Source organism: Diprion similis, chromosome 6 (genome assembly GCF_021155765.1).
Source record: "Diprion similis isolate iyDipSimi1 chromosome 6, iyDipSimi1.1, whole genome shotgun sequence".
In the NCBI taxonomy this organism is placed as follows: Eukaryota; Metazoa; Arthropoda; class Insecta; order Hymenoptera; family Diprionidae; genus Diprion; species Diprion similis.
The window spans coordinates 11492049-11514712 of NC_060110.1; the positions used below are offsets into that span (position 1 = coordinate 11492049).

The 22664-nt window shown below is 37.8% G+C and overlaps 3 protein-coding genes across 3 annotated transcripts; all 3 read right to left on the reverse strand.

Moving 5' to 3' along the window:
• Window positions 1-1754: 1754 nt before the first annotated feature.
• On the reverse strand, window positions 1755-6588 carry LOC124407577 (U4/U6.U5 tri-snRNP-associated protein 1). Its single transcript, XM_046883846.1, has 11 exons — window positions 6368-6588; window positions 5574-6025; window positions 5176-5304; window positions 4582-5001; window positions 4193-4355; window positions 3841-4115; window positions 3674-3761; window positions 3354-3552; window positions 3026-3212; window positions 2639-2793; window positions 1755-2394 (listed from the first exon to the last, which is right to left on the reverse strand). Exons 1-11 carry the CDS (start codon window positions 6528-6530, stop codon window positions 2367-2369), a joined length of 2259 nt encoding a protein of 752 aa, XP_046739802.1. The 5' UTR covers window positions 6531-6588; the 3' UTR covers window positions 1755-2366.
• Window positions 6589-8657: 2069 nt separating this feature from the next.
• Window positions 8658-14406, reverse strand: LOC124407619 (juvenile hormone esterase-like). The gene is made up of 7 exons (XM_046883916.1): window positions 14139-14406; window positions 12336-12471; window positions 10866-11211; window positions 10325-10687; window positions 9309-9472; window positions 8913-9235; window positions 8658-8826 (listed from the first exon to the last, which is right to left on the reverse strand). Exons 1-7 carry the CDS (start codon window positions 14402-14404, stop codon window positions 8658-8660), a joined length of 1767 nt encoding a protein of 588 aa, XP_046739872.1. The 5' UTR covers window positions 14405-14406.
• A 1462-nt stretch (window positions 14407-15868) lies between these two features.
• On the reverse strand, window positions 15869-22416 carry LOC124407586 (esterase E4-like). The gene is made up of 7 exons (XM_046883868.1): window positions 22108-22416; window positions 20253-20388; window positions 18516-18861; window positions 18029-18391; window positions 16813-16976; window positions 16416-16738; window positions 15869-16329 (listed from the first exon to the last, which is right to left on the reverse strand). The coding sequence occupies exons 1-7, from the start codon at window positions 22371-22373 to the stop codon at window positions 16161-16163; spliced, it is 1767 nt and encodes a 588-aa protein (XP_046739824.1). The 5' UTR covers window positions 22374-22416; the 3' UTR covers window positions 15869-16160.
• Between the last annotated feature and the right edge of the window lie 248 nt (window positions 22417-22664).

Consider the following 22664-nt stretch of genomic DNA (forward strand, 5'->3'; position numbering starts at 1 on the left):
ATTCTGGAAATTTTTAATGCCAATGATTTTTGAATAATTCAGAATCAAGCAATTAATGAACAATGCCAGTGTATACACACAAATGGACTTTAAAACATAATAAATCTAATGTTACTTTTAGCGTTTTTTTCCAGGTACTTCATAAAAACTGCCTCTACCAAATCTCTAGACCAGTTTGTATAACCTTCTATATTTTCCGGGAAAATAAACGTGTCTGTAACTACAGACATCCGTTTTCAATAGCTCTAAGAATGTACTCACAAATGCGTATAATCCATCGACATGCACAAATAAAGCTTTAATGCCAATATTAATGAACTTATACTTCATAATTTTTATTCAATTGTGTAAATTTCGTAGATGCATTGCTAATCACTATCTACATTAGATATAGATATGACGGTTCTTACGATGCAAAAATAACACTGAAATATTTCTTATCCTGAAAAGTCCAACTTTTTTATACTCCAAAGTTTTTGCAAACATATCTCGTGTAAATAGTGATAACAACGGCTAGAGTAACGATTTTATATAGAAGGCTACGATCAATCATACGAGGCAATGTAGTTAATAAGAAACCTTTGTAAGTATTTGTTTTAGTTTTAATAAATGTGAACATTAATCAAAACGTTGTATTATTCACTGTGATTAAATGTATGCTTTGCTGAATAACATAATTCGAGAGTCTGGTAATGACATACAAAGCCAGATGAAACTCTGGGTTAACAATAAATTTCAACATCGATACGTGTACAATAGGGTCTCCCTTATTTAGGGTATTGAATTTTTGCCTCCCCACTCACCAGAATAACTTCAAATAATTAGAAAACAATTACTTGATTTTTTCAGATTTTTACCTCAACTGTAAGATAGTCCGCTTTGTGGTCGAAGTTTCCTATGGAAATAACATGGGAAAAACTTTTTTGCTAAGTATATATTTCATTGTAAAAGTAATAATGTTAAAAAAAATGTGTAACTGTGAGGTTTTAGTCGGCATTAGTGGTTCTGGGAAAAAATTCACATAATCATACCACGCAATCTCGACGAGTTGCACACCCTCGAAATCTGGACTTTATTTTTATTTAGAGGAAGTGCAATTCGTCGAGATATGCTGGTATCGTGATGTAAATTTTTTTACAGATACTAGCACTAATGCCCACTAAAACCCGCAGTTACAGATTTAAAAAAAAATATTATTACTCTTGCAACAAAATATATACCGAGGAAACAAGTTATTTCCCATGTTATTTCCATAAGAAACTTCGATCACAAAGTAGACTATCCCAGAGTTGAGGTAGAAGTCTGAAAAAATTAGGCAATTGTTTTCGAATTATTTAAAGTTGATTTGGGGGGTTGGGCGGCAAAAATTCGTCAACACCCTAAATAAGGGACACCCTAGTGTACAATTAACTATGTATCTAGGTAAGTCGTTTATTTATTATTGAAAAATGTTTGATTCCAGGTTTACGTATACATGTATGCATCAATCATGCAAAGTGAAATAAAATAAGGGTATATTGATTGCTTGTAAACTGTAAAGTAACATCCATTGCACCTAAATTGTTTTTAGTGAAATTAATTAATATATACTTCGAATTCAAGTATTTCTGATATAAAATATGTAGTAAACAAAACATACGATTTGGGAAACCTTACCGTGTATTTAATCACTTTTTCCATCAGGCAGAATCTTGAACATTGCATTGAAATAATATAAATTCTGAGAGTGAAAAGTAAATGAATATTTGAAATTTCGAATGACGTAATTTTATTGTTTTTTTTTTTGTTTACATTTATTTGTTTTAGCTCATTTCTTCATATATTTTCTATAAAAATTCCTTCGTCATCAGTTTATGCTCCGAATATTTGTATTGCTATAGTGAATCAGTTTTCGCTATTTTGAAGACTTCCATTTCACACTTTTCAAATTTAATATTTCCTAAGAATAAATTACTGACGACTTTGATTGAATAATTAATTTGACTTGTAATGTAAATAAGAAATTCTCCTAGTTGCGACATAGAACTCATTATTTATCGAAATTAATTTATGAACTTCAATAATTGTATCATGATATTGTGACACCTTATTACGGTGTTAAAGGCAATTGTAAGCGTCTAAACAATGGTATTATACAGACATCTAGACATACGAATATTGTAAATAATACGAGGATAAAAACGGGCTTTGTATTATAATGATGATCAAAATTTTTGTCATAGGATCTGCTGATTTATGTAATATTCTAAAGACACCTGCCAATTGAGCTTCAGAATACTCACCCTTGCGCAAACCTTATCCGAGATTTATTATTATATTATGTATAATAATGTACATCTTGATTTTTCTTTTTTTAATTGATCATTTTAATGCTTCGTTTTCGATATGCTCGTCCTGAAAATCGTTATGTGAGAACATTACCACCAGTTTATCCATGCCTTGGAATTCAAAGTGAATATCTTTGTGCATAAAATATCAAAATTTGATGCAATGAAATTATTTGCTACATAAGTTTATTGGAGGAAGCATTTTCTATCACACATCAACTCTTGAAATGTATCGAAACTATTTACACAATATAAAATCGTATTAACCAAGTTATTTCCCATGAATGGCATATTGCGTAACAGGTACTTACGTTTGTAACTGCTTGCTTCCACTCAGCACAATGTATGGAGATTGTGTTTCTTTCTGCTTGGCTTGCAATAGATTAAGTGTTCCTAGTGGAGTATCAGTAGAAGACATCCGCTTCATCAATACTTCTTGCTCGGATTTCTTCATTCTCTTTTCAACCTAGTTATGAAAAGTATTATGATACATGGTATGAAATTATCGTCGATAGGTACATATAATTGTATTACGTATTGCATTCAAATTCGGATAGCTAACAAATTTATTGCAGCGCCACAAAACAATAACGATCGTAAATGAAATGCTGAAATGATTTTCCTATTATAAATTTATAAAGCTTGATATTATAAGCACGCGCTATTCTATTGATAGATTAAAATATTTTTCACTATACCTTGTTCTTCCCAGGACCTTTACCATGAAATTTATGAGAGAGATATCGGAATGCTTCTTTGGCACTCAAGACGTGCCCATCATCATCGATGTATTCCAACTTGACATTGGGCTTAAATCCGTCTCGTTCTTTGAATTCGGAAGTTGGCCCATTAAACCTATCTCTTCTGCCAAACTTGTCATCGTCCCTGCATTGATGAAATAATTAATTAATTAGAATCTTGTAAAAACATTTACACATTAAAAACAAATCAAATGGGTACAAATGTACAGAGAACAAAACTGAAAATGATAGTATATTGGCTCAATATATCAAATATAGTACTTACCCATAAGTTTTATCTTCAATAGAATAATTTTGTGCTTGTAAATGAGCAAAACGGGATGCAGAAGGTCGATTAGTATCCTCTTTTTGTAAATAACCTTTACTCATTGCAAGTCTTAGAGCACCGCCTACACCCTGTCCAAGCGAAGGTTCTGCATCCAAAATTGCAGCTTCCAGTGTTATTGGCTCAGCTGCAGCTTCATCTTTGAGGTAGGGGTAAATTTTGAGATTTTATTCAAATACTGATAAGGCATAAAGACAGTTAATAATTAAACAATTATCGACAAAGGAAGTCAAACATTAGTCAAGTAAATGCATTTTTACCTATTTTTACTGTATTCCAAGCTCCACGGCCATCAGCGTCTTCTCCATCATCTACCGTTTCATCTTTGATCCCCTCAGCCTCAAAGTCCTGATCAACATGATGAACTGTTGCAATACTTGTTATACATTCACAGATTTTTGATCTTTAATTATTAGAAACACGTTACCATGAGTTCTTGAACATTTTCTTCCCTGTTTCCAGCAAGCCCGTAAGTTGGAATGTCTCCTAATGTTCTACAAAATTCAGCAGTCGCATTGAGTACAATATTACCAACTTGATTTTCATTTGAATTGTCAATCTCTTGTTTTATTGTTTGAGCAACTTTTTCTACCCCAGATTGACGTGCTAGTTTCACACGTTGTGCTTTTTTTAACGCCAACTGCCATTCGAGTTCTCTGTCATCATCTTCAATTTTAACACCCGACAAGTCTTCGCTTGGATCTGAATTCCAAGGAAAATATAATTTATTTAAATTGAATTAAAGAAAGTGGGAATTATAAATTGAAAAATAAATTTACTTTCTGTATCGTCGACATCCATAATAAGATTTTCAGGATCTTCATGGTTCTTCTTTTCTTTGTGTCTTGGATTCCGACGACTACCTAAATCTCTGAGATAATCAGTTGTATCAGGAACAAGATCGTCTGCCTTTAACATCTTTTTCTGTCTGATTTTTCGTATCTAAAAGTTACAATTAATGTAAATCATACACTAAACACGACATAAAATGTTCAGATAATTTTTTTTTCGCATCAGGTTTCATTAATTTGTAGCTTTATCGCAGTATCAAGTCATATGATCTATTTTTTCCCATTTATCATGACTTTAAAACGAAAAATTGTATAGAACGGCCTGAATTATTAGAATAAGTTGCGGTAAAAGGTTCGAATGTTAGATACCATCTTACTTTTTTCTTAGGTTTTTTAAACTTTGCCAACTCTGCATCAGTGTAATATTCGCTAGCTAACTGTAGCTCCGGCATCCTCAGTGTTTCCAACTTTTTGTTAGCTAGGCGGTGTTTTACAATTTCAGATTGTCGTTGTTTTCGTTCTTTAGCATTATCATAACCAATTGCAAAACTTTCCTTCTTCTGTCCATCTATCTCTTCATCATATTTGTCTAGAACCGTTTTCACTGGGAAACCAAACTCATCAAAATTATCTTCATCATATGCATCGTATCCAGGCTTTTTAGTTTTATTCAAATTACTACGTGAATAACGCTCTTCGTCCAGCATATTCACGTTTACTAGTACATCTTCATGCTCATCTAAAACTGCCTGATCTTTGAGGGTCAGTACAAGAGTCTTGCCTTCCTCAAACGTATCCTGTAATTAAAAGCATATTAAATTTCGATTCAATCATTACATGTGATTAACAAAATAATTGCAATATTTCATGGAACATGACTATATTAAATGTACAAGTGCTACATTTGAAACTCTAATCAATCCTCATTATGTTGAAGACTTTTCAATTCTACAAAATACATCAAACCTTACCATGTCATGTTCGACTTTGAGCCCTCGTAAATCTTTATTCGAATAGGCTGAACGGCGTTCACTTTGAACCTCTTCCTCAACGAGAGTACCTATACCGAACTCTTCGTCCAACTGATCCAACATTTTTGCCTGAATAATAGAATTAGAAATAATCTTTGAATGGTTACATGATCATGCTTGATTTTCCAGCATGAAAGTTTTCAAATACACATTACTACTAATATAATACAAGAGTGGTTGGCTCTACTTCCGAGCGTCAGGATCATTTTGAAATATAACATAAAACACAAATTAATTATTTTGATATTATTTTATAACAATTTTAATTTTGAAATTCAAGGTGCTGGTATAAGTTGAAATAATGCCCTTAAGCTTTGAGTCAAGTACTCTGCATTTACCCTTTCATCAGCCTTCTTTTTTTCCAACTGAAGGCGACGATTTTTTTGCACCCAAGCCTTGGCGTCATCATCTGAATCGCTTTCACCCAATGTCTTGAGTTTTGAGAGATTGGATTCAATCTGTCGTTTTTCCTTCTGAGTGTTCAGTCTATCTTTGATCTTTTGCGTTTTTACTTTATCGTTAGTATTTGGTGCTGGCTTGTGGTAAAATTCTCCCAAATCATCTTTGATCTTGTTAGGATCATCAACGGAGGTAGTACTGGTCTCTAAAGGTTTTAGACCAAGCTTTGCTCGTAACTTATTTGTTTCTTCGATAGACAACGATGTCTGTGCTGCTCCTCCTTTGGATGGAGATACACTCCTTGGACGAGATATTTCAGGAGGTGGTGGAGGCGTCAGTGCATGTGATATTCTTGATATTTTTGGGGGTGGTGGAGCGCTAACAATTTCGACTATAAAGACAAAAGGTTAGTTTTTTAGTAAATGATATCGGTACGCAGTATATATATACGTTAAATTTGCAAGTATAACATATAAAATTACAAACTAGTTTAACTCAATAGCGCAATAATCTTTATTAATGGACTCCGATTAGAATAGGAGTTCTCTGAAATGTACGACGCGAAGATTACATAGCAAAAAATGTATGTAAGAGCTAATACAGCTTCAGGGTAGCCTTGAATAATCAGTTTTAAATCTACGCACGTTTAGATTTTTTCGTGAAGGTTTGGTACCTTTAAAGGTGTAGGAAAATCGTTATGTTTACGTAGGAAAAAACTAAAAGAGGTTAGTACCATCGCTGTCGTGATCCTTGCGTTCTCTTCTTTTATGTTTTTTATGATGCCTATGTTTGTCGACTTTTTCACGTTCTATAGAGTGCGATCTAGAACGGCTGCGATGACGTTTTTTCTTAGTTTCACGAGTTTTTTCAGTCTTGTGCCGCTTATTAGAACCCATTTCTTTAATTTTAATACTTTAACCTAAAAATTTCACAGAACGTCGAACTTCGTAGAGTACTCAGAGTAGTTGACAATAAGATATACAACAGAAAAGAAAATGTGTTCCTCTGATGTGTTCGTAAAATCAGTAGCTGTCCAAGTAGGCGACTAACTAGTTTTAATTTTCCCCGCATGGTAGCGTTTCATGTCCAATGACGATCCGCCAGTCCTGTTCTGAGCCATCAGATGCTATCAGATTCGCCAATTTCGAAGGGCTGTAATTCGCAAACAACATATCTCTTGTCAGAAATATTCATGCACAAATTACACCAAGCCAGTCAATCCGAATTTTCAGTCTAGATTCTAGATGTCAAATTTGATTTCTTCCACGTAACTATTTCGTTTGATAAGATCCGATAGTTCTTATGTGTCTTTTATCTATGTATACAGACTATACTAGATCAGAAAAAGGTGAACTGAGGGGTGAATTCACCTGTTAAACAATATTCTACGGAATGCCCCAATAATATGATGAACAAAAACCTCAGAAGTGCGAAACAGCTGAAGTTGATGTGCAGTGAAAGTGTACGGTTCATCTTCAGTAGCTGTAAAAGTTACGTTTACAATCTACCAGCATTGATCGTTTTCCAAAACTGCACTCATTTGATATGAAAGCCTTTTTTAACCTTAAGTCGGATTTCAGATCTATTTCCGATTTGAAGATAATTTTCAAGTAATGAATATGTTTCCCAAATCATGCTGCCATTGAGAGTTACACTATCAAAAATTCTGTAAACGTGCATTGTTAAATAAATCAATACAAAATCTGCGTTGATGCAGTTTATTTCAGCTGCTCGTTACTTGATAATGAATTTTCATTTGACGCATAAATAAAGAAATTACGCGGATTCTACGAAATCGCAATAGTAAATTCTTAGAATTTGTGCCATTTCTTTGTTGCTGCGTCAAATGAAACTGTGTGGGAGTGTTTTTGTTCAGAATTACGTATAGAATGAGGGTGTTAGCCCTTTTTTGCATTTGAGATACGTGGACATCGATATTTTTGATCATACACACAACAACGTCGAAATCGTCGACTGGGGCAGCGTTGGTTAACTAGGGCATCCCCTTAAGTTCATCAATAGCCGAAAGCAAAAAAAAAAAAAAGAAAAAGAAAGAGAATATCAATTTTGGAAACTTGCACATTGCCCATTAGTCTTTTAACACCAACCAATTTTCTGTCTAACGCTCTTCTGGTGCTATTGAGAATAGCGTCGATGCACTGTGCGTCGAAAGTCCTGTAAATAGTTGTGCGATCATTTCGTGGTGTAGAGAGCTAACAACACTGTTGAATCCAGTACAGTGAAAATAATTCATTAATTAAATCAATATAGTATATTGTGTAGCTAGTGCGTGAAGCAGGCGATATCTGAAGAGTGTGGAGTTTGCTGCACGAGCCGACAGAGGCAAACCAACGTCGAATTGTATAGAGTGCCGCGCGCGAGGCAAGGCGAGGTCCGGGGGCGCGAGGTGACAAGAATACGCTGCACCGAGAAATAGAGCATATCGAATGTGCGCATGCGCTACGAATCTTCCGCACCGGGAAATAGAGCTTATCGAATGTGCACATGCGCTACGAATCTTCCGCACCGGGAAATAGAGCATATCGAATGTGCGCATGCGCTACGAATCTTCCGCACCGGGAAATAGAGCATATCGAATGCGCGCATGCGCCAACTCTATTATACAGGAATAAGGCACTTGACGCACGCTACACGACCCTCGAAAATGACACTTTTCATGCAGATGTTACAAAAAAGAATAAACGTTCGAATATACACAGTACGTACGACAATTATGATTGTAACTTAATTACATAGATGGTTGATCGACTTACTCGCACTCATACTCGTTAGGCAAAGTCGCATGCACATATACGTTGCTTGGAAGGTGGCGGGGGCCAGCAATTAATTTTGAAATCGGTCAGGATATAATAAGTATCATAATTTAAGTACGTACGTCGAAGTGGACGTCCCTTATATATATTTTTACCACATCCCTTTTATTCCCCCTTACGAGTAGCCTGTGATTCAATACTTCAAATAAAAAAATCAAGGGTATGGATGAGCGGCTGTGATATCTTAATCTATAATGTACCAGCGTAGAACTTTTTCCAAAACTGCATTCGCTCTTCGTGAAAACCACTTTTAACCTCAACTCTAGCATCGGATCCATTTCCGATCTGAAGATATTTTTTACCCGATGAGTATGGTTCCCAAATCACGTTGCCATTCAGAGCTGCAGTAGTCGGCAACCTGAAACATGTTTCATCGTTGAATATAGTTATCAAACAAGAAGTGGCGATGCGATTGGTTTCACCTGCTCGTAGCTTGATATTCACCCATTCGTAGCAAACGACGTCCATAGCTCTACCATTGCATCAACAATTCTCAAGTCAGTTTCAGTGAATTCAGTGCCTGGAGGTCCAAACATTTCCTTTGGTCCAGGAAGGAGATAATTCAAATCGTCACTGTGTGCTACACCCAAATCCTCTGCGTTACCTCCACTATAATAGTAGCTGTAGCTGAAAGCACCCCTGTAGTCAAAAGCGCATAGGTAAACCGGATTCTTGTACGCTGCATCTGCTACATGCTGCTCAATTTCTTGATAGACGGGATAAATATACAAAGCGTCAGTAATGAGCTTCGTAAAGTGATTCAGTAGCTGAAAGCAAGACAGAGATTAATATACTATTAAAAGCTTGCAGCAATCATCTTTCTGGCTTTGCAAGACCTACCGATCTTCTGTCAGCAGTTGGATCGTTTAAGTTATAGAACGACTTAACAGCAGCAGTGTAGGCTGCTGCATCAGGTGCCCAAGTGTCATATCTGAACATTTGTAGCAGGAAAGTCTCGACGCTGTTTAAAAATCTCTCAGCTAGATCTGGCCTGTCGTAGTACTCTGAAAACGGGAACGGTACAAGTTGTATGAAAGAAGAAAAATAATACATTGCCCAACAAATGTGGAGTGCATGTCTGTGATGGTGTCATCCGTGTAGAAACTTGACCAGTTTGCTTGGCTTCTAGCCAGAGCCAGATGAGTAGTATTTACCCGCCAGGTCGAAGTCGGCAAAGCTGAAATCTCGATTTGGCAATAGAACGGCACTAGGCAACATTTCGTTACACCCTATTCTGGAATTGGACACTTTTTCTGCCCATCAACCGGCTAAAAATAAGAAAAACTGGACAGGATTAAATTTCTACTTGGGGAAGTATAGATGTACAGACAGATAGATGCTGGCGGAATGTAGGATTACGGTTTACTGATAAAAGATCCTACAAAGAGAATATATTCCCGGACAGCGCACTGCCTATCCTTTTATTCCATTAATATTGTACTAGCATTAGTGACAGAGAACAAAAAGCCCTCAAGTGTATCATCGTTTCCATATTAGCTTGTGACTAATCCTACCCTCTTCGCTTCACTAGGCTTCTGATAGCAACGGCAATACGCTGCCATATATATTATGTGATCTTGGATGAAGATGCCGGAAATGTGTGAGTGGGGTCCTGTATTCACGAGAAAGCGGTACATGCTATTTCGTGATGAGTCATTTCCTAACTGTAAGAAAGCGTGGACAATGCTTGTCTGTTGTACATGCCATAAGCTGATTGTCTTGTGCTGCGTGACACAGACAAGCGGCGAGATTTTGGTTAGGGAAGATCTAGTTAACGTTGTCTAAAACAACGGTTGAGCATGTGATTACTGTTTATGAAAATATCCATTGATTCGTTTTGCGGTATGAATACTTGCCTGCTGTAACAACAAGTCCTTCATCCCGAGATGCGAGGGACATCCAAGGTATATCATGTTTTTTGCCGGCGGCGAGAAGATTCGCTGGACTATCCGTAAGCAACGCGCCTTCTACATCAGGCTCGATTACTGGAATCCAGCTCAAGAAAGTGAATAATTTCATTTCCCTCAGCACGATCTCGGTATCGTACAGATATGACCCGTTGAAACTTCTTAGACAATCGAGAAGGATGGTCGACGTATCGGTTGAACAACCAAGGTATTCGCCCAACTTAGTTACGCGATGGGCAGCCACCGACCACGGTTCTGGAGCTATTGGGGTGACTGTTGATCCGCTTTGTGTAATGTACCTATGATAGAGTCCTGTAAATAATTGTGTGATTATTTTCCAGGCTAGTAATAATAACGAATTCACCGAAGTGAAAGTGAATTCAGCATGAACGTGGAGATCCAGCAAAACCGGCACTTTTGACGTAATTATGAGCTATCCATGACTCGTTTATTACAGAAGGATCATCATGTATCGGCTGGACCTCCTCACCTTTTGTCAACGGAGATAACGTTAAAAATTGAATGTTAATGGCTGCCGAACTTCCACCAAAGATTGTGACTTGATCGGGATCGCCACCAAAATACTTGATGTTTTCTTGGGTCCATTTCAAAGCTTGAACTATGTCTTTCAATTGATTGTTTCCCGGTGATACTTCGTCACCCGTAGTCAAAAATCCTAGTATTCCAAAACGATAATTGGGGACGAGGAGCACTACGTCCTTATCAAGAAGGAACCGTGGACTCCATCGCTCAGGAGTGCTCGTTCCACATTTGAATCGTCCACCATAGATGTAGACCATCACTGGGAGTAACGTCGAATTTTCGGTCGACGGAATCTACGAACATGTATCAAAATGATGTCCTTTTGTTTATCAACTCTAACATCGAGTAAAGTGTTGCAATAACTCTAACAAGAATAAAAAACTATCTATCGGAATTCTTTGATAATACGCTATCATGGAAAGCAAGAAACTTGACGTAAACTACGAATATCGCTATTTGCCGTTTCCCCAAGTGTGTTGTTCAAAACAACGATCGACGAAACATGAGTCTAATGCCGGAGCATAGATTAGATGATTTTTTTAGCTCAAAACTCTTTTCGAACCGTGTACTCTCAGATTCGGACATCGTAAGAGAATTGGGGTTTTGTTTTTATTCACGAACCGGATATTTCCTCCGTAACAATACATAAAAAAGAAACGAAATAAATGACGGCGCTGTTGCAAAAAAGTTTCTGAGCCAGTTTAAGCGTATTGACATCGTTCTGAAATAAAACGTGTCTTACAACGTTTTCAACGGAACAATGTCAGAAGACTTCCAGGCAAGATATGAATTTTTCAACATTGGCTTGGTGTTGTCTGATGCATGTGATTTTTCGCACTCACAACATATTCTTCGTCTCACTTATCTGGAAGCATCTTCATTTCATTCGACTAAACAGCGTCTCGTGATTCGCACGTATTGTCTCATTCCCTGAATCCTAACCTTTACTTCAATTTCTGCACTCACTCACACTCGCTCTGATCATTCCACTTCACTTCCTATCAATCTTCTGAACTGTACACTTCTTTTTCACCTTTCAAACCTATCGCCTCACAATAAACACGAAACTTAGATTTTAATCATACCCAGATTCATTCAACCCTACTTTGCGACTTCCTCGTAATTAACGTGATGTAAAAGTGAATAATTGAACTCAAGATCGTTACGCTGTCATTTTTCGTTTTTTCACATGAACTTTTTTCCACGTGTTTCAAAGTCGTAAAAAAATCTTACAGTTATCCGACAGATTCGAATTGGTTGCACTTCACATTCTGTCCAGTGTATATTACACAGTGATCGTAAACAAAGTTCTTTACGCTCGTTAATTGTACAACTTTCCTGCCTAGGTGGCAAAGAGGAAGTAATGGCAACACTACTTCCAGTAAAAAGTAAAGAGCGACGCAACGCGATAGCATACCCGTGGAGTATAAATATTGAGATAAAGGCAGTCTTCGTCCCCAAAGAGCTCGTATTCCCGTTGAATGCACGCGTTGGGATTACTGCCAGCGTCTAGAATCCCATTCCAAGGACCAGCCGGTACAGCTTGCTTAAACCTGGATCAGAAGAACGGAAATCTGGTTTGTCCCATAACTTCGTTCGGCTGTTCAATTTTCTTAACGTTGAAACTGCCAATCGTGATGCCAAGGTGCTTTACCTCAATTAACATGGTATCTAACTTCAGTGACTTGAGTTCTTTACTTGAATGTCTTATGAATTGAGTCAAATCCAATCATTTTCCACCATCGATGAAAGAAAAACATTCGAACTCGTGCAAAGTGGGATTTTTTATTAAGGTCGCTCAGTCAGGCATTATTTGTGCCCGAGAAATAGCTTGGCCATCGGAGAGCCAACTTTGGAAAGGGTTCCAACAGTTACACTGCTATCTACCCAAAATTTTCGGTTTCTGGCACCTGAGTTTTCGGCAGCCAAAATTCATGCAACTTTTCCGGATTGGAAAGTCATACCAACAAAAACAACATGATCATTATATTTGTCTTAAATCTTTCGACCGACAAATGAATTGAATTCCAATTCACCGAAAATCGGGATCGCCGTTCAATATCCATCGGCCAAATTAATAAAAAACAACTGGGCTTTCCATTCATTCATTAATTATTCATTTATTTGTCATATCTCATACAGAGGTCATGAGTGTGAAAACCCGAAATAGCGATGAAAATACCTCTGTAGCATAAAAAAAAAATCGTACTAGCCAATATAGTGAACGTAAACAGAGTCAAACATATATGCATATCACTAACTGATTGTGTGTAATTCCATTTTGTTCGTCTTATAGCCCCATTTTTTATAAATTGGAATCAAATACACTGGCAGGTCAAACAGCAGTACCCCACCCAGCAGTAAAATATCTAGCTATCATCACCTGAGATTCTTAGTGATAAATTGTGACGTTTTAACGAACTGATAAAATTGAAACTTCTGATCCGCCGAAGACACCATCTTGAGCAAGCATTCGAAATTTTTGGCTTGCATTGAAGAATTTGAATCGAACATTATCTTTCAAAACAAGTTTTCGACGACCGTAACTCAATTCGACAATTTCTTGAAATTTGTTCCTTAAAAGTTTGAGTTCAGGTATAACTAATGATAACGCTGTTTTTGACAATACAACTTAATGATCCCGGGATATTATCGATTAAAAATTCTTACATTGTAAGGATTGCAATATTTTCGCAACTGAAAACTTGGAAATGGATAGCCAAACAGTCTTGAACAAGATCAAATTAGGTATTTTCACATGGTGTAACAAAATCCGGAACGGCAAAAAAAAAAAATATGCCGAGGTTTTTGAGGGCGGTCGAGTTGGATTGTTCTAAAACAACAGTAACAAAAATTTTGCACAAGGAAACGTGGAGCACAAAATAGTATACGGAACGGAAATATTTTGTCCTCTTGTACTATTTCAGAATGCAAAATATAATGTAGACTGGTGGAATTTGTTTGAATTCTAACAAAACATCTTGTTACAATGAGTCTATATTTGACTAATGTTTGTCACTTGTATCCACAGAATATCATTTCGATACTTGACCAATGAAATATGGTTGTTGCGATAGCAGTATCAGTATCAGCAGTCGCTGAGTGACCTTGTATGAAAATCAAAGAACTGATGTATAGTTAACCTACAGTAGATTGGTGATGGTTTGTTTCCGGTGTATGCGGAAACTGTTAATTTCTACACTAAGTTATTATGACAAACCTAAGATCCCCAACTGGCGGCTCAGCAAACGGGATTCCCTTGAAGGCGAAGAATCTTCTACCGTGGTGTGTGACCATGTTTATACCTCTGAGTGTTCCCTGAGGTATCGTCGTTTCCGGACGAATCCAGTCTTCGCCCGCAGGAATCGCTCCATCTTTTATCGAAGTAATACCACAGTTTGCAAGACATGTGCTCAGGAAAAGTGCCTCCAACAGGTAGGCGGTTGCATTGTAACACGACAGCGAAGCGACCGTTTCGACAAACATAATTACAGCTTCTGACTAATCCAATATAGCTGGTATTAAGTGATGTTCAAAGATTACAATCTGATTTCTTTTTATCTCGTGAAACTGAATTGCGTCTTATCGTTTCCCAACATACGAGAATTGGATAACAATAGTCGTAAGGTGAGATATTTCCAATCGTTCGATTCGTGATGACAAGGCAAACGTCGACTCGGTAGCAGGAATAATGTCGGTCTGCGTCATTCGTGATTACTGCAGATACTTGAATACTCAAAATTTATAGTTGATTGTAGTTGTGGCTGCTATTTATTCGAAGTGATATCATTTTTAAAATCTCTTTTAAATGCACGATGTAATTTTACTTTTTTTTATATCGAATGGATTTGAATAAGTATTTTATATTTCATATTTGAAACAGAGAACGTATTCAATAAGCCGTTTGTCAAAAGCCTCTGTCCAAACGGTTCACATATTTTATGCGGAATTCGGTGGCCAATGATTCACAACAATTCTATCCTACTGAAACAGAATTGTGCTGGAATTTCTAGGCCTCCGCTTAACTTTCAATTTGCAGTGAGTGTCTTAAGCGATGGATCAATCCTTGCGCTTGAATCTAGCTGTGATTGCATAAATACTTTACCGAAGTGCGTATAAAGACTAAGCGTGTCTGCTTGTAGCAACTCTGCCCAGAGACCGAGAATACAGAGCGTGTGATTGTAGTAATTCAACAGTGTTTGTGACATCTTTTTAATAGAGGCGGTTGGCTATAATAGATATAGCGAGAAGTATCAAAGCTGCAGATCTCAAGTCAATTATCCAACAGCTGTTCTTGAAAGAGAACATCCGCGTACCATCTTCGTGCACAACAGAACGTAACATGAGCGTGTGTATCCTTACCAAGAGAAATAATGCGGGCACAAATGAAAGTACAAGTAACAAGGTATGTCTCAATTCTTAGGCAAAATATGAATATTCGCACTATGCGTATCATTTCACGTTGCATAATTCATTGTTATTACTCTTCTTGAATTTCTCATTTCGGATGGAATCAAAGGCATTTCCATTCATCCATTTGAATCAAATTTTCAGGACCATTTCCTATGAAGTCTGAAATATCACGCGTTGTTGTTAATGTCAAAAACTTTACACGAAAGAACAGAAGCTATAATCGACAATTTTTGGTGACAACAGTCTAAAGAGAACTCAGTGCAACGTGTTGCTCGATCAAAATTCACAATACTGTAACTAAGTTACGGAATAAAAACGCAGGATTGTTAAGCTTTAAAGAACTGAAAAAAAATTCGGGGGCAGATATTATTATTTCAATGTAACACTTGTAATAATAACAAACAGTTGCATGCACGATTTGTGGCTAATGGATCAGTAAAAAGTAAACGTTTGAATAGACACATTATGTAATACAATTATGATTGTTACTTAATTACATAAATGGTTGATTAACTTACTCTTACGACTTACATATACGTTGCTTGGAAGGTGGTGGGGGCCAACACGAAGCAATGTTTTCATATTTGCATCCTGAGGCCTGTGACGCGAGTTTTCAACGACTATACGTATAGTGTGGATCATTTTTAATATTCATTTTAAAATCAGTCAGGATATAATATGTATCATAACTCAATTACGCAAGTCAAAGTGGGCATCCCATGATTATATCATCTCCACATCCCTTTCATTCCCCCTTACGAGTAGCCTGTGATTCAATACTTCAAATAAAAAAATCAAGGGTATGGATGAGCGGCTGTGATATCTGAATCTATAATGTACCAGCGTAGAACTTTTCCCAAAACCGCATTCGCTCTTCGTGAAAACCACTTTTAACCTCAACTCTAGCATCGGATCCATTTCCGATCTGAAGATATTTTTTACCCGATGAGTATGGTTCCCAAATCACGTTGCCATTCAGAGCTGCAGTAGTCGGCAACCTGAAACATGTTTCATCGTTGAATATAGTTATCAAACAAGAAGTGGCGATGCGATTGGTTTCACCTGCTCGTAGCTTGATATTCACCCATTCGTAGCAAACGACGTCCATAGCTCTACCATTGCATCAACAATTCTCAAGTCAGTTTCAGTGAATTCAGTGCCTGGAGGTCCAAACATTTCCTTTGGTCCAGGAAGGAGATAAATCAGCTCGTCACCGTGCGACGCACCCCAATCCTCTGTGTTACCGTGACTAAATTTGTAGCTGTAGCTGAAAGCACCTCTGTAGTCAAAAGTGCATAGGTAAACCGGATTCTTGTACGCTGCATGTGCTGCATGCTGCTCAACTTCTTGATAGGCAGGATAAATATACAAAGCGTCAGTTATAAGTTTCGTCAAGTTAATCAGCAGCTGAAAGCAAGACAGAGAGTAAAAATAATTTTGGAAGCTTGCAGCAGTTATCTCTCTGGTTTTGCAACACCCACCGATTTTCTGTCAGCAGTTGGATCGTTTAAGTTATAGAACGACTTAAGAGCAGCAGTGTAGGCTGCTGCATCAGGTGCCCAAGTGTCATGTTTGAATATTTTCAGCAAGAAAAACTCGATGTTGTTTAAGAATCCCTCAGCAAGATCTGGCCTGTCGTAATACTCTGAAAACGGGAACGGTACAAGTTGTATAAAAAATAATAAATACATTGCCTCACAGCTGTAGGTTTCATATCTGTGAGGGAGTCACCCGTGCCGATAATTGACCAGTTTGCCTGGCTTCTAGCTAGAGCCAGATGAGTATTTATTGGCTTGGTCGAAGTCGGCAAAGCTGGACCAGATACTGATCAGACCTATTCCAGATAAACTAGCCAGAGCGAACTCGTCAAATCTCGATTTGGCTTTAGACAGTCACTAGGCAACATTTCGTTACATTTCGTCACAGTAAGTCGACACTTTTTCTGCCGATCAACTGACTAGAAAGAAAGGAAACTAGACAGGGTATTTCTAGCGCCTATTTTAAATTTTTATCCGGGCAAGTATAGACGTACAGACAGCTAGATGCTGGTGGAATGTAGGATCACGGATTACTGACGAAAAATCTTGGAGAATATACTCCTGAAAAGCGCACTGCCTATCCTTTAGCATTATGTTCGTCAAAGCCGAGTAGCCAGATAAAGATAGATGTAGCGCAAAGGCGTTAGAGTGACAGAGAACGAAAATCCCGCAAGTGTATCATCAATTCCAGATTAGCGTGTGGCTAATCCTACCCTCTTCGCTTCACTAGGCTTCTGATAGCAACGGCAATACGCTGCTATATGTATGTGATTTTGGACGAAGACGCCGGAAAACGAACTTCCATGACCGAATTCTGTATAAACGAACTGCCAGGACCGAATTCTCTAGAATCGAACTTCCAAATCAAAATTCTATAGAAACGAACTTCCAGAGCGGAATTCTGTAGGAACGAACTGCAGGTCGCAATTCTGTAGAAACATTCTGGTTAGAATCAGGCTTTTCCCATTTGTTCTGTAGAATCGAGCAATCTAAGAGAATTCATTTGTAGAGACGACTTTTCAGGAGAATCTCTATGGATACAGACCTAAAGTAATTCTTTAGAAACGAACTCTGTAGAAACGATTCTGTAGAAACGGTGTCTACTCAATTTTTGAGGGAGGCCGTCGTGCCTCCCCCTCCCCCCCCCCCCCATACTTGCCTGCTGTAACAACAATTCCTTCATCCCGAGTGACAAGGGACACCCAAGGTATATCACGTTTTTTGTCGGCGGCGAGAAGATTCGCCGGAGTATCCGTAAGCAACGCGCCTTCTACATCAGGCTCGATTACTGGAATCCAGCCCATGAAAGTGAATAATTTCATTTCCCTCAGCACGATCTCGGTATCGTACAGATACGACCCGTTGAAACTTCTCAGACAATCGAGAAGGATGGTCGACGTATCGGTTGAACAACCAAGGTATTCGCCCAACTTAGTTACGCGATGGGCAGCCACCGACCACGGTTCTGGAGCTATTGGGGTGATTGCTGTTCCGCTATGTGTCATGTACCTGTGAAAGAGTCCTGTAAATAATTGGATGGTTATTTTCCAAAGCCATCAATTTTGGCTTAATCGTGAGCTATACATGACTTGTTTATTACAGAAGGATCATCATGTATCTTGCCAAAATCAGCGGGATCTCCTCACCTTTTGTCAAAGGAGATAACGTTAAGAATTGGACGTTATTGGCACCCGAACTTCCACCGAAGATTGTGACTTGATCGGGATCACCACCAAAATACTTGATGTTTTCTTGGGTCCATTTCAAAGCTTGAACTATGTCTTTCAGTTGATTGTTTCCCGGTGATACTTCGTCACCCGTAGTCAGAAATCCTAGTATTCCGAAACGATAATTGGGGACGAGGAGCACTACGTCCTTATCAAGGAGGAACCGGGGACTCCATCGCTCAGGAGTGCTCGTTCCAAATTTGAATTGTCCACCATACATGTAGACCATCACTGGCAGTAACGTCGAATTTTTGGCCGTCGGAATCTACGATCATACACGAAAATAATGCCTTCAATGTGTTTATCAACTTTCACACCGAGTGAAGTATTGTAATAACTTTAACAAGAATAAAAGACTATCTATTAGAATTTTTTAATAATACGCTATCATGGAAAGCAACAAATTAAACGTGAATTGCGAATATGACCATTTGTCGTTTACCCCATTGTGTTGTTCAATATAACGACCGACGAAACATGAGTCGAGTTTCAGAGCATAGATCAGATGATTTTTTTGTTCAAAACTCTTTTCAGACATCGTATAAAAATTGAAGTTTTCTTTTTTGTTCACGAACCGGATATTTCATTAGTAACAGTACATGAGAAAAATAACGAAATAAATTACAACGCCGTCGCAAAAAAGTTTCTGTGACAGTTTGATCTTATTTACATTGTTTCTTGTCGCCAGTCACGAGTTGATTACCTACACCGTAAATTCGAAAAATGTACGTATTTTTGTCTCGTCCTGCAAAATCACGGGAAATTCGGTAATGAAGTTCTAGCTGTGAGTCGTATTTTTCAATGCATCTGCGTCGTCAAAGGTCAGAGTGTTGTTTTTTGATCATTAGTTTTTATTTGAACACACAATCAGGAATACGTTCGATGTGTCGAGCATCATCAACTGAGTAAAAAACTGTGAAAAAGTGAATTTGAATCTTTTCTGAAATAATACGTGCCTTACGATTTCAACAGAACAATGACAACAGAATTCCAGAAAAGATATGAATCTTTTGACATTGGCTTGGTGTTGTCTGACGCATGTAATTTTCTGTTATTACGTACTCAATCTCTTCGCACCCACAACCCATTCGACGTATTTTTCATCTGGAAACATATTCGTTTCATTCGATTAAACAATGTCTCGTGATTCGCACATCCTCTCTCATTCCCCGAATCCTGACCTTCACTTTAATTTCCGCACTCACTCGCTTTCGCTCTGATCATTCCACTTCACTTCCTATCAATCTTCTGAACTGTACACTTGGTTTTCACCTTTCAGACCTATCACCTCACAATAAACACGAAACTGATATTTCAATCATACCCAGATTCATTCAACTCTACTTTGCGACTTCCTCGTAATTAACATGATGTAAAAGTGAATAATTGAACTCAAGATCGTTACGCTGTCATTTTTCGTTTTTTCACATGAACTTTTTTCCACGTGTTTCAAAGTCGTAAAAAAATCTTACAGTTATCCGACAGATTCGAATTGGTTGCACTTCACATTCTGTCCAGTGTATATTACACAGTGATCGTAAACAAAGTTCTTTACGCTCGTTAATTGTACAACTTTCCTGCCTAGGTGGCAAAGAGGAAGTAATGGCAACACTACTTCCAGTAAAAAGTAAAGAGCGACGCAACGCGATAGCATACCCGTGGAGTATAAATATTGAGATAAAGGCAGTCTTCGTCCCCAAAGAGCTCGTATTCCCGTTGAATGCACGCGTTGGGATTACTGCCAGCGTCTAGAATCCCATTCCAAGGACCAGCCGGTACAGCTTGCTTAAACCTGGATCAGAAGAACGGAAATCTGGTTTGTCCCATAACCTCGTTCGGCTGTTCAATTTTCTTAACGTTGAAACTGCCAATCATGATGCCAAGCTGCTTTACCTCAATTAACATGGTATGTGACTTCGATGACTTTAGTTCTTCATTTAAATATTTTAAATGGTTTTTGGAAAGGGATTCAACAGTTAACATTAATACACCCCTACATAATTACACTGCTACCTGCGTGGGGGGGGAGTTCATTTCGACTAACATCCGCTCCTCAATACCCCCCCCCCCCCCCCCAATTTGGGATTTTTCATACCGTGTAAGACTATCTCTGCTGAATATTATCTCAAAATTTTCCGTTTCCCTAATCTAAGTTTCTAGCAGTCATAATTTATGCAATTTTTCTGAATCGGAAAGTCATATCAACAAAAACAATATGATTATTAGATTTGTCCTCAATCTTTTGACTGGCAAATGAATTCAATTCCAATTCACCAAAAGTTGGGCTCGCTGCTGAATATCCATCGGCCACATCTATAAAAGACACTCGGGTTTTCCATTCATCCATTAATTTATTCATTAATTTTCTATACCTTATACAGAAGGCAGTGTGAAAACCCGATATAGGGATGATAATACCTCTGTAAGCAATAAAAAAAAATACTACTCATTAGTAAACATGAAACAAGTGAAACATCTGCATATCACTAACTGATTATACGAAATTCCATTTTATTCGTCGTATAGCCCCATTTTTGATAAATCGATATCTAATCCACTTGCCAATCAAAAAGCAGTACCCCACCAATGGAAAAATATGTAAAAATCATCACCCGAGATCCTCAGTGATAAATTGTGACGTTTTTACGAACTGATAAAATTAGACCTTCTGATACGCTGAAGATACCATCTTGAGCAAGCATTCGAAACTTTTCGCTTGCATCAAAGAATTTGAAAGGAACATAGAAATAAACAATATTTCCAACTTGTCGAAACATCGAATGTTCTCTTTCAGAATTACTTTTGACAATCGAAACGTAATTCGAAAATTTCTTAAAATTTGTTTCCCAAAAGTTTGAGTTCAGGTGAACCTAATCGTGACGCTGTTTTTGGTGATGTAACTTATTAACCCCGGGATATTATCCATTAAGGATTCTTAGATTGTAAGAATTGCCATGTTTTGGCTATTGAAGACTTCCAAATGGAAAGCCAAACAGTCTTCAGAAAAATCATGTCTCGTATTTTCACATGGTACAACAAAATCCCCAATGTTCAAAAAAAAATGCTGAGGTTTTTGAGGGCGGTCGAGTTGAATTATTCTAAAACAACGGTAAAACAAATTCTACCCAAGGAAACGTGATCCGCAAAATAATGTACAGACTGGAAGTATTTTGCCCCCTTCTACTATTTCAGAATGCAAAATATAATTCACACTGGTGAAATTAAAAAACTTTTACCGCGCTGGAAAGTTATTTGTATTCCAATAAAAAATCTTGTTATCATGAGTCTATATTTGATTAATGTTTGTGACTTGTATCCACAGAATATCATTTCGATACTTGACCGATGAATTATGGTTGTTGCGATAGCAGTATCAGTATCAGCAGTCGCTGAGTGACCTTGTATAAAAATCAAGGAACTGATGTATAGTTGACCTACAGTAGATTGATGATGGTTTGTTTCCGGTGTATGCGGAAACTGTTAATTTCTACACTAAGTTATTATGACAAACCTAAGATCCCCAACCGGCGGCTCAGCAAACGGGATTCCCTTGAAGGCGAAGAATCTTCTACCGTGGTGTGTGACCATGTTTATACCTCTGAGTGTTCCCTGAGGTATCGTCGTTTCCGGACGTATCCAGTCTTCGCCCGCAGGAATCGCTCCATCTTTTATCGAAGTAATACCACAGTTTGCAAGACATGTGCTCAGAAAAAGTGCCTCCAACAGGTAGGCGGTTGCATTGTAACACGACAGCGAGGCGACCGTTTCGACAAGCATGGCTACAGCTTCTGACTATTCTAATATAACTGTTACCAAGTGATGTTCAAAGATAGCGACTTCTTTTTATCTCGTGACACTGGAATCCGTCTTATCATTTCTCAACATACGGAAGTTGGATAGCAATAGTCTTAAGGTGGATTATTTTCAATATTTCGATTCATGATGACAAGGCAAACCTCGACTCGGTAGCAGGAATAATGTCAGTCTGCATCATTCGTGATTACTGCAGATACTTGAATACTCAAAATTTATAGTTAATTGTAGTTATGGCTGCTATTTATTCAAAGT

Coding starts and splice junctions, on each gene's coding strand:
- LOC124407586 (XM_046883868.1), bottom strand. CDS start 22,373: ATGCTTGTCGAAACGGTCGCCTCGCTGTCGTGTTACAATGCAACCGCC. Junction 20,389..22,107: donor CCGCCGGTTGGGGATCTTAG/GTTTGTCATAAT, acceptor CTTCTGATCCAG/GTTTAAGCAAGCTGTACCGG. Junction 18,862..20,252: donor TCAATATTTATACTCCACGG/GTATGCTATCGC, acceptor GTATGATCGTAG/ATTCCGACGGCCAAAAATTC.
- LOC124407577 (XM_046883846.1), bottom strand. CDS start 6,530: ATGGGTTCTAATAAGCGGCACAAGACTGAAAAAACTCGTGAAACTAAG. Junction 5,305..5,573: donor AAAAGAAGGCTGATGAAAGG/GTAAATGCAGAG, acceptor TCTATTATTCAG/GCAAAAATGTTGGATCAGTT. Junction 4,116..4,192: donor GGATGTCGACGATACAGAAA/GTAAATTTATTT, acceptor CTTGGAATTCAG/ATCCAAGCGAAGACTTGTCG.
- LOC124407619 (XM_046883916.1), bottom strand. CDS start 14,404: ATGTTTGTCGAAACGGTCGCTTCGCTGTCGTGTTACAATGCAACCGCC. Junction 9,473..10,324: donor AGGACTTGTTGTTACAGCAG/GCAAGTATTCAT, acceptor TCCCGTTTTCAG/AGTACTACGACAGGCCAGAT. Junction 9,236..9,308: donor CAACTGCTGACAGAAGATCG/GTAGGTCTTGCA, acceptor TCTTGCTTTCAG/CTACTGAATCACTTTACGAA.